This window comes from Cydia splendana, chromosome 1 (genome assembly GCF_910591565.1).
Source record: "Cydia splendana chromosome 1, ilCydSple1.2, whole genome shotgun sequence".
Classification (NCBI taxonomy): domain Eukaryota; kingdom Metazoa; phylum Arthropoda; class Insecta; order Lepidoptera; family Tortricidae; genus Cydia; species Cydia splendana.
Window position 1 is genome coordinate 20,474,025 of NC_085960.1, and position 17,349 is coordinate 20,491,373.

Below are 17,349 nucleotides of genomic sequence, written 5' to 3' on the forward strand. Positions count from 1 at the left end.
AACTGTTGCCACTTTGCTGAGCCGAATAGATTGAGCTATTGATGAGTAGTTTTGTAAACTTTTATAGCTGCCGTTGTACCCATACCTACACTGACGAGAGCCTTTACAGGGTAATTTTGTTATGTCTGACCATACTCTGACGTGAGAATATGTATATGTAAAGGTCGACTTCAAAATAGATAATAGGCAGGTTCAAAATTTGTGTACCTACTTACTTACGTCGCTAAGACACACTCAGAAAGGCAGTGCTTTGGTCCTTCTGCGCTACGGATCGTCGTTAAATGGAGTACGGAGAGTCTATATTCTACGAGTATGATTCTGTATGACTGAAGTGTGATTGTGTACATACAAACGCAAGAGTTAAAATTACATTGGGATAAGGACTGCAGCAGTGTTACTGTTGCTGCGTCGTTGACGTGGGCTATGTCACTGTCAATTTCCTTGATAAAATGAGTGTCGGATTGAACGTTTTAATCATGATAGTAATGTGGCATCGAACGCCACCCATTTTACCAAGACTGTCAGTGCCCGTGACAACACCACAGTGACCCCGCAACATTAACATTGTTGCAGACTTGATTCGAATGTCACCAGTTGCTTGTAAAGTTATTACCTAAAATATATAATCTAACCTCATACTTACTTTTATTCTTGTTTCTATTTTTACTTTTTTAAATATTTATAATTTGACCTCACTACATAATGCAATAAGCAATAGGTAGGTATTTACTAAACCTCAGGAGTTCAGGACTGTTGAGTGTAAAGTTTATGTGAATGAATTGTATTCGAAGTGCTTCTGCAAGGCTCTCCGTATTCATTCCCTCACTTGCCTCCCACTCATTAAGTGAATGGATTTATATATCTGGGATACACAGCTCGCGCTTCGACTTATTAAATATACATCCACTTGCAAAATCTTTTCACTACATTTAAAATGTCTGTTACTCTTGTTAAATATCTAAAGTTATAGAATGTTCCTTGAAATAAAATACTTTTCATTCAGAGTTAGAAAAATCATAATGTAAGAAACTAAGCTTAAATGGTGCTATTTTAATTTCGTCCCATTTTTTCTTCGACTGTCCTGCGTTCCCTGAGATTGCCTGAGCAGGGACAGGAACCGGTTACCTTAACCGGGGTTTTTCATAGGGTTATTTTAGAGGTGTTTATAAAAACCCCTACCATAACGGTAACCGCTTAATAAGGTAACACTTTGATTCGGTAACCGTATCAGATCGAGTTAACCTCTGTTACCGGTAACCGAAATAAAAACCCAGTCTATTCAGTTACCTCATTATGAGGTTTTTGACCAGTTCAAACGATTGTAATCTTTACGCACACTTAAATTCAACTTATTATTGAATAACCGAGGTTGGCATGGGCGGTCTATGAAGCCTCCAGCACAAACAAGTTTTTTTGCCTTTCCTTTGTTTATCTTTATATGTGTGGTGTGTTCTTATTATAAATATTATTAATTATTATATTATAACTAAAATAATTAAAATAAATAAATTAAATAAGTTTAATAAATTAAACTCGTGGTCCCGTGGAAGATGGGACGGGTGCTAGTCTGGGACGCCACATGCGTCGATACACTGGCACCGTCCCATCTACCAAGAACTTCGACCAGGGCTGGGGCGGCTGCCGAGGCGGCTGAAAACAAAAAGTTTTCAAAGTATCAAGGTCTCGGCCCCCAATACCATTTTGTGGCATTCGGTGTCGAGACACTGGGGCCGTGGGGTCCAAGCGCTCATGTTCTTTTTAAAGAACTGTCGAAAAAGCTGGCCGATACCACCGGTGACCAGAGAGCTGGCAGCTTTCTCTCGCAACGCATTAGTATTGCCATTCAGCGAGGGAATGCTGCCAGCATCTTTGGCACAATGCCGCGGGGGCCGTTTTTAGATTTACTTTAGTTTAGATTAGTTTAGTTTTTAATTTTAGGTAGTTTTTAATTTTAGTTAGTTTTTAATTTTAGGTAGTTTTTAATTTTAGTTTTTAAATTTAGTTTTTAATCTTTTTATGTTACTCATTATACTGTATTATAATCAATAATAAACCACATAAATGATAAATTAAATAAATTAAATAAATTAAATAAATTAAATAAATTAAATAAATTAAATAAATTAAATAAATTAAATAAATTAAATAAATTAAATAAATTAAATAAATTAAATAAATTAAATAAATTAAATAAATTAAATAAATTAAATAAATTAAATAAATTAAATAAATTAAATAAATTAAATAAATTAAATAAATTAAATAAATTAAATAAATTAAATAAATTAAATAAATTAAATAAATTAAATAAATTAAATAAATTAAATAAATTAAATAAATTAAATAAATTAAATAAATTAAATAAATTAAATAAATTAAATAAATTAAATAAATTAAATAAATTAAATAAATTACATACATTAAATAAATTAAATAAGTACATTAAATACATTAAATAAATTAAATAAATTAAATAAATTAAATAAATTAAATAAATTAAATAAATTAAATAAATTAAATGAATTAAATGAATTAAATGAATTAAATGAATTAAATGAATTAAATGAATTAAATGAATTAAATGAATTAAATGAATTAAATGAATTAAATGAATTAAATGAATTAAATGAATTAAATGAATTAAATGAATTAAATGAATTAAATGAATTAAATGAATTAAATGAATTAAATGAATTAAATGAATTAAATGAATTAAATGAATTAAATGAATTAAATGAATTAAATGAATTAAATGAATTAAATGAATTAAATGAATTAAATGAATTAAATGAATTAAATGAATTAAATGAATTAAATGAATTAAATGAATTAAATGAATTAAATGAATTAAATGAATTAAATGAATTAAATGAATTAAATGAATTAAATGAATTAAATGAATTAAATGAATTAATAAATTAAATAAATTAAATAAATTAAATAAATTAAATGAATTAAATGAATTAAATGAATTAAATGAATTAAATGAATTAAATGAATTAAATGAATTAAATGAATTAAATGAATTAAATGAATTAAATGAATTAAATGAATTAAATGAATTAAATAAATTAAATAAATTTAATAAATTTAATAAATTTAATAAATAAAATCAACAAAATATAAATAAAGTAAATAAAATAAACAATTTTTTTAGTATTTTTTTTAGTTCTGACGGCACTTTCTAAAACTACTTTAATGTAGCAAACCAGTAAGCAACCGATAATAAAGGTTACCATAACTGAATGAAAACCTGTTAAAAACCCTTAACAAAAACCCTATCGCGATGGGGTTTTGAGATTAACTCGGTTAAAGGTTAGGGTTACCGTTTCAATAAGGTTACCATTACAATCAGGTAACAGTATGATAGGGTTACCGAATGATAAGGTAACCGAATCGATTGGGTTACCGAATTGATAGGATTAAGCGTAAAGAGGGGTTTTCCGGTCCTTGTGCCTGAGATTTCATTTCATATAATGAATAAGTATTAAGTATCTGAAAGAAAGAAGACGCAATTAAAACAAAGTTTTAGTATTTAGTGAACATTTTCACGAGTTATCAACTTGTTCATTAAGATTTCAGTTGTAAAACATTAAGGTTTCAGTTGATAATTTTGGTACCTATAACTTTAAAGTATAGTTTAGTGTAACTTAATTTAATTAATAGTATTTTATGCAACCGTTGTTTAAGAGAGGTCAAAAAAGGCGAGTGGCGTGAGTAACAATTTGAGGCGAAGCCGAAAATTGTTAATAAAGACGCCACGAGTATTTTTTGACTCAGTTAAACAACGTTGCATACAATACTTTTTCTACGACCAAGCACTTACATTGAAATAAAATTGTAAATTTATCAAATATTTTTAATTCAAGAAGTAGCAAAAATCCGGGCAAGTGCGAGTCGGACTCGCGCACGAAGGGTTCCGTACCATAATGCAAAAAACGGCAAAAAAAAACGGTCACCCATCCAAGTACTGACCCCGCCCGACGTTGCTTAACTTCGGTCAAAAATCACGTTTGTTGTATGGGAGCCCCTCTTGAAATCTTTATTTTATTCTGTTTTTAATATTTGTTGTTATAGCGGCAACAGAAATACATCATCTGTGAAAATTTCAACTGTCTAGCTATCACGGTTAGTGAGATACAGCCTGGTGCCAGACGGACGGACGGACGGACAGCGGAGTCTTAGTAATAGGGTCCCGTTTTACCCTTTGGGTACGGAACCCTAAAAATGGAGGGTACGGGCGGGAAAGGAATGAATGAACGAATGAAATTTAAAAAAAAAATGTCTATGGTTCACTTATTTGTCAGAGATGACATTTAAAATACGGTTGGCAACACTGTATTTCATTCCATATTTTTTAAGTGGTCATTACACGAAGTATCGTAAAATCGCCAAAAAGATACTGCGTGTATGCACAAATTCTTTTTTGGGGAATAGACTAAAGACTTGTCTTGACAACTATAAGGTAGGGTTTTAAAGGTGTGTGCACGACCCTTTAAATGACAAATAAAAGTACGGGAGTAGAAAAAATAATTAATGATATTATGTAGGTACCTAATTTTAATGTCAAATGTAATGGGTTGACATGGTTATTTATTATTTATTTATTTATACGACCCAAAAAGTATAAGTAGTCCCCTCTAATCCTTACAAATAGTAAAGACGTATTTTTTATTCCATTTATTTATAATTATTGTTAGCTAGGCTATTATTGTTATTCGAAAGCTGGATACACATTCACCGCTATGTACTACTTATTTAGAGATTTTAAGGATTAATGTGCACTCGTATTTGATACTTTAGATTAAATTAAATTATTGGCAAATAGAAGGGATATAAAATTATAGCATGTTTTTGATTTTCTACCGTGTTGAAATAATCACAAAGTAAATATTTATTACAAGCATCGTATCGTTGAGTAATGTGTTTTAATTAAAAACAATGTATTAATACTTAACTGTGGATTTTAGTAGCTCGTGCATTTTTTTGCAGAAACAGTCAACTTTAAGAGTTCGCAGCACGCTCGGCCGAATTTCACCTTCCCATACAAACGGAGTTACGTATTCTCTCATTTTAAAACTACGTGTTGGATTGTAATGAAACATATACTATACAATGACATGAGGTATATCTATGACTGTTACCCTAATTATTTTATATAGGTCCAGCTTATAAAACAAACGAAAAAGAACAAAAACAAAACAAGTATTGCATGAAAAACTTAAAATCGCTATATTTTAAACTATGGTAAGTATCTGAAGCTGAATAAACTAATTATTTACAAGCATAAATATACCTTATACTATTGTAAGTAAGTACAAAGTTTCAGATCAATATAGAGAGTCGTTTTAAAATGAGAGCGTAACTATATTTGTATTTGAGAACCAAGCTTGCTGCAGACTCTTAATTAAGACGAACAGATTATGAAGATGATGATGTATAGAATGATGGCAAACTAAAACTGATTACTTACAGCCAACTTTGTCATATTCTAAGACTAGCGAGCCGCCGCGGCTTCGCACGGGTTAACAAATTATACATACACCTAAACCTTCCTCAAGAACCACTTTAGATAGGTGGAAACCGCACGAAAATCCGTTCACTACTTTTGAGTTTATCGCAAACAAACATACAAATATACACAAACAGACAGACGCGGCGAAAACTTTATTTTATAAGGTATAGTGATTTCTAAGATTTGCTTATATAATTTTGAAAGTACATGTTTCACTGCTTGGTTCCTTTGATATAATTTAGGTTCAACCATTCCCAACCATCCCTCGTACAGTCTCCAACAACACTCGAAGGACGAATAACCTCACCCCGTATAAACATATTCAGCGCAGCTCCATACATTCATTAAATCAATGTTTACCCGAAGCACTTTCACTACTTGACACGTAACTAGAATTTATTTAGTGGAGGAAAGTGGAATACGTGAACGAATGAGTATTATAAGTAAGTAAGTAAGTAATACGAGTAAGAGAATTTTAGGCGACTAGGTTTGAACAATTTGTGCACCTTAGGTATTTTTTGTTTCAAGAAGATTTAAAATATACAGGTTGGCTAAAAATAACTGCGTTCCCGTTGCCAGGGAGGTTTTGGGATTATACTAAGCAACTTTTACTATGGGACCAACCCCAAAATCGCGAAAAAATAATTGCCTATTTCATACATTTTGGCTGGTCTATTTTGTATGGGAGGGTACTTTTTTTTTCACGATTTTGGGGTTCGTCCTATAGTAAAAGTTGCTCAGTATAATCCCAAAACCTCCCTGGCAACGGGAATATAGTTATTTTTTAGGCACCGTGTATAGCTGACTATATAGTATAGTAGGTATATACTGATATGATAACACTGAGCTAGGTAAGGTTTGTTTACTTAAAATTAATTTAATTAAAGAAGTACTTAATACAAAATAAAGGGAGATTTTAATAAATTACAAACATATTAATTTGTAGTACTCGACGACGTCTCATTATTCAGGTACTTTTATAACGTTGGTTTAAACGACTGAGATAAGTAAAGGGTAAAAAAATTGTGAAAAATATATTTTAAAAAATCCGAGTGTGGCCGCTGGTACAAATACCGCGCGTGCCGTGCCGTGCGCGTGACTAGCTCAACAGGAGACAGTGTGAGAAAAGTAGGTAGTTAACATAATATTTTTAACTATTCAAGATTATCATAACAAATTCTTGATGTTTTGCACTAAATTTATTTTACTTTTATAGGTACTGTCATATGTACTCGTACTACCTACTTATTTATAAAATAAGAGGTGGGTAATTTTTAATAATATATGACGTTTTCATGACTAACGCTCAGACAAATCTCACTGTCGAAATACATCAAATTGTTGTTTTAGTTTTGTTAAATAAATAAATTCATAAATAAACCTTAATCGGAGTTAAGGAGTTCAACGGTTCAACATTTTTATAAATACGGTTTACTGAGCAACATGAAACTTCGTATTCAGACTATTTATCGAAAAAACAAGAAAATTAAGTGACTTCAGCATGTTTCAAACAAGGTTAAAGATGTACGAGTATGTTGGTCCGTTAATATTGTATGTATGGGTACTGTTTCCGCAGTGTGTACTCTGTCAGTTCACTATTCCCGTCACGCTCCGCTCATCAGTTCAGGCGCAGCCAAGCTTGCTCTCTACTGTACAGCTTAATAATAAACTTTAACAACTCTAAGAACAATTTTTATGTCGTCCGAAGAGCAATTACTATGTCACTTCAAATATTTACTGCTGATAAGCAATACATAGGTTTTTCGTTTGATATAACACTTTAAACTCTCGCGTTTTGTACACATAATTAATGAATTCGCGTTAGACCTGTTAATGACATAAATTATTTTCGTTTGATGTCATTGAACTCATTGAAGTATTATTACATAAGTAATGATGAATAATAGATGTAAAATGTATAGAAATAATATTACCTTATTACCAATAATATCCATAGAGGTTTTCTTGTGGGTGTAATTTTATCGCTATCAGTTACAACTTTTTGAGGGAACAAATACACCTTTTTTGAGAAGTCACTTTGCTATTTCTAATAGCGTTGCAAGTTTGCGAACAAATTATACCATAATTTCGATTGGGTGAATCATCAAATGGCATACCAAAATATCCACATTACATAAATGATTGTTTAGTATAACCACCTCACCTAACTATTCTGCCAAAATGATTGTTCGCCCAAGCGAAATAGAGGTAGGTACTTATGCATTTGGTTACATTTGTTTTGGTTTGCTAACTAAACGTTCTGCGATTAGTTGATTTGGAATTAAATGTTAGCCAGAAAAACATCATTAAAACGGATACAGGAAGTCCCTAGACCCGAATTACATTATTACTACATAATTAATAAAATAAATGATTGTCATAAATGATCACTAAGTATACTAATTTGAGTTATACACCGTGTTTTTATTGAATTCCGTTAACTTCGGGGTATGGTTAAGTACGTTTAAGAGAACTAAATGGCATAGTTAATTTACAAAAAAATAATGTTTTTTTTTTTAACTAAAATTAAGTTTAAAAAGTTATTAAATGTAGCTTATAGCGTTGTTGTAACACCGGCATTACATTTAACTGAACCAAACAATTGAAATCGGTCACATATCATTTGGAACATCGATCGACCGAGATTGTATTTAAGTTTAGTAGCAAATGTATGAACTCATTCTAAACACTAATCAATATGTAAGCCGGCCCTAAGGCAAGTACACGCTTGTAGAGGCCTTATAGGAAAAAAATAAATTATTGATTATCTCCGAAATGGAGTTAATTAGAATATCGGTGTGTTTGAGAAAGTTACTTGATTTAAGCTCAGGAATGCACCCTTGAAATTAACGGAAATAAAAAAAAACACGGTGTATAGAACAAATCACTACACCTTATAAAACATAGTCTAAGTGTATGTACGTTCGCGGTAAACTCTAAAACTACTAAACTGATTTTCATGCGATTTTCACTTATCAATAAAGTGATTCTTGAGGAAGGTTTATCGGCGAAGCCGGGGCGGGTCGCAAGTAAAAGTATAATCCTTAAACACCGACGACCGTTTAGTTTTAACGAGGATTTATCAAATACTGCGTCTATACACTCAAACCGAAAGCTTACTTATGAACTTTCAGATCGATATCCGATACCGCAAAGCACATTACTCACTCTCGCAGAAAGATCCCGCCCAGTAGGAACGCTGCGGGTTCGCACTGACACTTGCCAATCAATAAAGTTTCCTGAGATATGGCATCAATAAAGATCGTAGGCCTATGCGAAGTGTAAAAATCTTAGCTGGGTTTGTTATTGATATTATACGAATATTACTTACACACTCGCTAAGCGGCAAGCCGATTCTGTTTTAAGCGTTTAATACGGTTTTCATCATAATTTGATATGACCTTAATTGTAGGCACCAATAAGCGTTAGCGGCTAACGTTGATTGGTGCTGACGAAATGTAAGCAGGAGTCGTACCATAAGGCATTTTGTTCGCACTTATTAGTGCACGTGAAATACCTACCCGATAACACGAAAATAAAATGGAAGCGACATCAAATTGTTAAAACAGAATCAGCCTCCATGTTGATGGGCACGAGATGCACTGCGAGTCCCATCATATACGTATCATAGAAATTACAAATAGAGATGGGATATTCAATTTCAAATAAGCCTCCCAGCATTGTAAATAAAGCTTTCTGGTGAACGTGTGAGGTCCGGTAGCACCAACCACATTCGACGAGTTAATTAACACAACTCAGCAGAGCTAACTACCAGTAACCTATTATCAGCTATTATGAAATGAATAGGTTCGATGAAAATATTAGCGAAGTAATTAATAGCGTTGTTGTCACACGGACATATAGTCCCGTATCGCCGGACGGCATCTATATATATTTAGTCGGACACATGATTATCTCGGCAACTAACAACGCGAGCAATTCAAGGGTATGTGAAAGGGGCGAGAGGGGCGTAGGTACCATGGACGTGCACAGGACGCGCATTTCTTGTGACGCGCGCAGCGACTGCTGGAGAGTTTTTTGGTCTTTTTGTACGGAACGCACTGCGTCGTATAAGAGCCGATTGAGTGTTTTAGCCTATATTTACTGTACAGCTGGATATGTTTATTTTTTTAAATAATTACTATTTACTTTGATTTCCTGATCCTCAGTACCTTACACGAAGTAGTCCCGTACGCTTGAGAGGGAACATGTTTTTTATTCGGTTGTATTTTGGAAGAAGGGAGCAGGAAAAATGGAAGAGAAAATATAAGTTCGGAAAAGTAGGAGGTATAAAGGAAGTGTGGATGTATAAAAAAGCAAGCCAACGACAAAAAAACACAGAAAAAGGCAAAACTATGTGGAAAACTAATTAAACAAGTAAAAGGCAAATTTTAAAAATGGACGAAAACAGCAGCCATTGGTTAAATGGTTGAAGCATCTCGTAGTAGACTATGACAAAGAATGGATAGAGTACATCAGTTGCCATATTGGGTAGGAGGACGAAGCCTAACTATGCTTAAAATTTCAGAATATTATTTGTAATCGGTGTAAAAAAAACCGTCCCCGGTGCTAGGGGTTCGAAATGAAGTTCGTCCGGTACTAGGTGCCTCTTGCACAGACTGAGTTTTTTTCACTAAAGTTTACTTTATATTTTTTTGATTAGTTTATGTAGAAGTTGCATTTGTGATATTTTATTCTAAATTTTGTTGAATAAGGTAATTCATAAATACCTAAACCAAAATAATTAAAATAAGAAAGTATGAAACGTAATATGTGCATTACATGACCAGTTGTTACAATAATTTAAAAATAATATAAAGACGAAAACTGGTAATATGTGCATTACCTACATTACATTACCTACACGGTAGGACACGAATCTCACTAGTGCTCAAGGTAAGGATACTATACCACTAATGAAGCTGAAATCGTATTAAGGTAATGCTCATCTAAACTCGAATAACCTTTATCATTCGTCTGAACGACGTCGTATTCGCGAAACCTGAAATTTGATTTTATGACATCATCCTGTTATCGTGCCGAGGCAGGCTGAAAACGGCAAAGTTCAGCTTCGTTATGAATTCTGTGTCATAGGCAAAATTTGATTTTTTTTATTTTCATCACAATCTTATGGAATATTAGAAGCAGACGGGCTGGGTCGCCAGCCTAGTGACGCTGAAAAGTCTCTTTTAAACCTATAGAAACTAAAGCAATTACGTGTATTTTTATTAGGTAAGCCTGAGTTTATTAATAGCTCACTAGATACTATTACTTATTACTTAGTACGTTATGATACGAAACAAGTGCGAAATATAGGAAATCCGCAGTGGGTGGCTATAAATGAAAACACCACCGAAGGGAGTGTTTTAAGTCTACACGAGTTATTCGAATTATTCTGACTGGTACATACTCATAATTGTACCTACCAGTGCAGCTAATACGATATTACAGCGAGCATGACACAAAATTTGCGCTGTCATGTCACGATATGTCAATAAATAGTATAATTGGAAATCCTGCTCAGAATAAAGGATGACTCACGTTAGACCCAGCCGTGTCCGGGCCGGAGCTTTCGTCGCTTACTTTTCTATGGCATGACAGGCGATCACGTGATGATTTCCATAGAAAACGATGCGCCGGAAGCTCCGGCCCGGACACGGCCCTGTCTAACGTGAGTCATCTTTAATATAGCCTAGGAAATGTGTCCTGGAATAGTATTGAAGCCATTTTTTAAACTGCCGTATTCTGTCACAGTATCCATACATTGTAGTAATGCCTTTTCACTGCGTTATTGTAATAGTGACAGGGGACGAATATAAATCTTAACTACACTCAATAAATTGTTCGGACGCGCCGGTCTCTTTCCGACTGCTTCCAAGCACTAATTAAGGCACACTCTAGAGAGCGAGAAAGAGAACGTGTCATGCGTTAGGGGGAGATAAAACAATATGTGACCTTCCGTGGCTTCCGTTGTTAAACATAGTTTTAGTTTGACAATGAGAATTCTATAGCACTATTATGAATTCGGAGCTTCGGCTACTCGAGGTGTTACATTTTTTGTAGTTGCAAAAAATTGTCATTAACTTCCAATTTTGCTGTTCAGTCGTTTTAACGACTTCCGCGCGTAAATGATTTGTCAAATGGGTAATCGGACAATTTTTAGGTAAAAACTACACCGGCTGAGTAATGACGACCTAGCCATTGTTGTTGACTGCTATAATTTTCCTGTCTAGAATTAAATACCTACCTACGTAGGCTAAATTAATCGTTTACCGCTTTATATATAAAAAGAGCGCACTCAACGTAAAGTTATTCAGTGTGGTCCGTCAGACAACATGCTTCGTTTTACAGTGTTAGCTTTTGCATTGACTGCCGTGTTGGTAAGCGAGTACCTTTACATAACTTATTTTATACAAATAAACTTTATGATACAGAATCAATTTATTATTTGTAATAATATCATTAATTACATATGGTATACATACATTATTGTATTATTGATATATTGATTTTTTTAATGAACTGCATGCAGTTATTTTTTTTTATTTTATTAACTGTAGTGTTTAGGTTCATATTATATTCTGACAAAAAAGAGTAGAAATTAAAAACTGTAGTGTCGTCCCGTTTTCTTCTATAGATTGATTTGAAAGGGACGACACTACAGTACTGCCACTTTTTTGTCAGACTATATAATAGTGTCGTAGCATAAGTATCCACTTTTCTGTACCTACAATTAGTAGGTATGGCGACATAGGTTACAATACGTATGTTGGGGTACAATTTTTACGCATTTTGTTTACTTTGAATGAAACAAAAATAATTTCTTAATATGAAATACATTTAACTGATTTGGAAAATTATGTACCTATTCAAATAGTTTTGAAGTATATATTTCAAGATTGGGGTCATTTTTGTCGACATCCCGTTCTGATAATGGAATCCACGAGGAATTGAGGGAACTCCTTAAATCTTATAGGCATGCATAGGTATAGCAATTATTGTATTTTAGCATTTGCCTTTAAACTTTGCTGTTTGATGAAGTAGAATTGCTAATTCAGATCAATTAAACCGAATTCATCAACAACTAATATTTTACGTTTGGCGATTAATTGTCTGTGTTTTCGTTAAAGTGGAACTGTTTATGAAGACCTACAATGATTAACGGAACTTCGTAATGTAACGAAGTGTCCCAGCCGTCGTTGGGGTTTGGGCTAACTTGTAATTGTTATGAGATTCACTCTAGTCGTCAATTAATGTGTATTTCAAACTGTTCTGTGGAAACATTTTTGTTCCCTTAAAGATTTTTTCTTGATTACAGGCCGACGGTGAGGATAAGAAAAAATGTATGAGGGTGTTTCATCCGGTGAGTAAAAAACTGATCAAATGCGAGTCGCATTCAACCTTAAACGGCTTCGAGCAACAACGGCTTCCGACACGTCGGAAGGGAGGAGCTCAAGCAATACATTACCGCACAAATCGTTCTGCCATTTTTTTTACGGGGGGAAACGTGCACACAGTCGCACTTCTCACTCACTACATACAAAATCTAATCTGTAATGAAGAAATAGAGTTAGACCAAGACAAGTCTGCAGCGATTTTGATAGCCCACGCAGTGCAAGTGTTATTTATACGTCATAATTTCATAGAAGTTTGACGTTTAAAATAACTTTTGCACTGCGTGGGCTATCAAAATCTCTGCAGACTTTTCTTGGTCCTAGCTCTACCTAGAAAATTACAAATCTTGCACACCTCAATCTCTTTTTGTGTACGGATGAGTCACAACACGCACCACGTGTTGAGAGAGTTGTGTGCATGCCCAGATGGGCATATGCTTCGGCAGAGGGGAAATAGTGCGAATGCAGACTCCCTTCCTGGTGTTGCTCTCGATATAACAAATCTGCATTACTTAATTAGGTAGTAAATAGAAAAAAAAAATTTAGGAAAATTATGTGAATGCTAAAATATGCGCTAGCTTAAACTGTACCCATAGGTAGACATGTGGCCAATAAGGTCAGACTACCATATGTTATTTTATTTTTATATTAAAGTAATAACGGCAAAGGATATACATATTATATTATATATAGTATTTATTAACCATTTGTTGTGTAACTTAATTCCCTTTAATTGTTATTTCCAGGGATCTATGCATTGCTGTAAAAACGAAATTATGCCACCGAAAGGAGAAAAAGAAGAGCTGAAAGAATGCTTCAAGACTCCACACGCTCACCATTCTGTAAGTGTTGTATTTTTTTTATCTACGCCGATGCCTTCAAAATACCTACAAACTGCAAGTAGATGAATTCGTTATTTCAGATATCCTTATGTGTATAATGTAAGCTACATTATATATACAATATATATATATATATATATATATATATATATATCGGATTTCGAGATAATCACAAGATCTTGAGACGATTTAGAGATCAGCTAGATATACATTAGATATCGACTAGCGGCTCGATTCGGAAAATGAATTAGATTTCTACTAGACTTCAACAAGATATTTGTAAGATAGATATGTCAAATTTGACGTTTCCGCGATTCTGGAGGTCCTCTTGAACGATTTCGACAAGTTATGACTTAGATATCCAAGTCACATCTACAGGCCTATTCGGATTTCGAGATAATCACAAGATCTTGACGGCTCGATTCGGAAAATGAATTAGATTTCTGCTAGACTTCAACAAGTTACGATACGGATAATTTAAAGATATTTGTAAGATAGATATGTCAAATTTGACCATCCAAGACATAGACTTAGATATCCAAGACACATTTAGTCGATATCTAATGTAGATCTAGTTGATCTCTAAATCGTCTCAAGATCTTGTGATTATCTTTAAATCCGAATAGGCCTGTGAGACGATTTAGAGATCAACTAGATCTACATTAGATATCGACTAGATGTGACTTGGATATCTAAGTCATAACTTGTCGAAATCGTTCAAGAGGACCTCCAGAATCGCGGAAACGTCAAATTTGACATATCTATCTTACAAATATCTTTAAATTATCCGTATCGTAACTTGTTGAAGTCTAGTAGAAATCTAATTCATTTTCCGAATCGAGCCGCTAGTCGATATCTAATGTATATCTAGTTGATCTCTAAATCGTCTCAAGATCTTGTGATTATCTCGAAATCCGAATAGGCCTGTTAGTATGTTATAGTAGTAAAACGGCCAGTGTCTTACTTTATTTTCAAGTTGTCACATTATGTACACATAATTTACTGGGATTCATTATAATGCGCAACTTTTTTTTAGTGCGAGCATGATATTTGCGTTGGGAAGAAACTCGGGTACGCCTCCGATGACGGTACAGTCGACATGGATGCATGGGAAAAGGTCGTTACGGAACAATTTAAAAGTTCTCCTACGTTGTTAGAAGCCGTCAAAGAGAACTGTATCAAGGGTGACATCAGCAAATACGGACCACCTGATGCTTGCCAGCTGTCCAAATTGAAGATGTGCCTGCATAGGTCCATTATCCTAGTAAGTACCTATATTTGCTACTACTTATATTATACCTACTTATGTGTTATTAGTACGTCCCCGCGTGACTTCTAAAAATACAACGTATATATTATTACAGTAAGTACCTATCCAACTCGGTGTCTATTTTAACATAATAATTAGATTTTCAACTGCTAGTAGTATTTTGTACCTAACATTGATGTAAGTAATTCATAATCAGAATAGTATCACACAATAGCAGACAAAAGGGTGACACCCAATCAGAATCGTATCTAGTGCAAAGGCTGTCCTGTCCATAGCTATTCAAGGCCGCTTGAGTTCACCGAGCGACTTATGAGCACTCTTGCACCGGAAGCGACTAGGATTCGTCTTTTTATTTAGTCGTAATGTTTTTATTACAAAAATATATGAATGATATATTTATGAAAGTTTTACAGAAACTAGTATTGAATTATTCTTCTAAATTGTTAAAGTCGCTTCGAACCTAATGATAATCTATAACTCTATAACATACCTACTTAAGAATAATGCATCACTTGTCGTTAATTAAGAAACAGGTTTAGTAGCATAAACTACGAAATACCTATAATTATGCTGCTTTTGTGTGTAATAAAACGTTAAAATCGTATGTAATAAACCTGTTTTATTCCAGGACTGCAAGGAATGGGATGACAATGGTCCGTGCGCTGGCATGAAGGACCTGGTCATGGAGTGCGCCAAGATGGATGAATAAACAACTGACTACCTACCTATTATTGTTATATTGACCTATTCTAATCGTGAAGATTGTTTTTGCAAATGGTATGCTACTTATTTAAATAAATATTTTTTTCTCGCTGCGACACATTTCTGAAAAGCATTTTATTATATCCTAAGCGTTCTCCAAATGTAATATGGTTTGCGACTCCTCTAGGAGAACATGAGGCCTTTGTCAAATCACCAAACAAAAGAAATCAGCCTACACAGTACACAGTCAGACAAAAGACTCTTGAAAAATGCGTAAACCTAAGTTTAGGTTTATTAGTTACACGAAAATCTAACCCAAATTTTAGTTGTAGTTTTGACCCTACACAAGCATATCTAGGCATTTCCATGGTCTAATAAAACATGGTCTTCTATTCCCAGAGTGACGCAGGCCTACGTCACAATAACATGGCCGCTATATATAGCGCTATCGCATATTATCATATAGCGCTGTCGCATGATGACGTAGGCTTGTGTCAGTTAGGTGACCTAGAAAAGACGGGAATAGAGTACCAGGTGGAGTATATTATTATACCATGGGGGCATTTCTATTTAAAGTTGTACCAAATTTTTTATGTTAGAATTGGGAATTTTTATATTATTTCTACTCAGAATCACGAGCTTTTTCCACTTATACTCAGAAAAAACGTGTCCCCAAAATTTTAGGCTTTTGGTTACGGTTTTCAATACAACCTTCTATGACCGTAACAAAACGGACAACAATAATTTGTATGAAATTTTGGGGACACTTTTTTTCTTGTATTAGGATCGAAAGAGCTCGTGATTTTGAGTGGAAATAATATAAAAATTCCAAAATCTAAAATGCAAGTTGGGGGTGTACTTTAAATAGAAATGCCCATCTACCTACCTACCATCGTTTATATTACCTACATCTATGAAGGTAATATAAAGGATTCCCCGGGACAAAGTACCTACTCGTACACAAACACCAAGTTTGTATTGCTCATTTCGCTTTGATCAGCAATTTTTTTATACTGATAATATAATAAGCACCCATATCATGAAGTGTCACTAAAAGAAATTGAAATGAGCTCCACCTTCATCAAACTTTTTTACGCAGAAAGATAAGAGAGAATTAGCTGAAGTTTTATTTACGCAGCCGACTAATTAATAAAAACTTTGAGAAGGAGATGCAGATCCAGACAGTACCGTAAAACACTTAAACATTGCCCGTTTTTTTCGATTATTTCCTTTTTTTTCGAGTTTATCGTTCCATATTGTATTCCTTATCTATGGCACTCACACATTAACATACATACTTTTCTTTGTGTGAGTAAGCAACCTACAGTAAATTTAAGTTTCAGTACTCTAGAAACTGGACTTAAACAGGCGGGCCAAAAAACTTAAAATGTTTAAACTTTGCCCACTTTTGCATTTATTTCCTTAACTTTTGGATTGTCAAATTTTATGGTCACGAATCTTACAGACTACAATCTAGAATAGTTATGGCATAAGGTAAGTACCCCTATTAACGACCCCATTAAAATTGGCATTCATTACCGCGGTATGTATAAAATAGCGTTTAATAAAAAAGCTTATTAACTTTCTTTGAATCTAAGAACACAGAAATAAAGCTTTATCTTTTGA

General features: G+C 33.7%; 1 protein-coding gene across 1 annotated transcript; it reads left to right on the top strand.

Moving 5' to 3' along the window:
* The first annotated feature begins 11,812 nt into the window (after window positions 1-11,812).
* Window positions 11,813-15,745, top strand: LOC134791962 (uncharacterized). Its single transcript, XM_063763059.1, has 5 exons — window positions 11,813-11,895; window positions 12,834-12,878; window positions 13,656-13,751; window positions 14,788-15,015; window positions 15,650-15,745. The coding sequence occupies exons 1-5, from the start codon at window positions 11,851-11,853 to the stop codon at window positions 15,728-15,730; spliced, it is 495 nt and encodes a 164-aa protein (XP_063619129.1). The 5' UTR covers window positions 11,813-11,850; the 3' UTR covers window positions 15,731-15,745.
* Window positions 15,746-17,349: the final 1,604 nt, after the last annotated feature.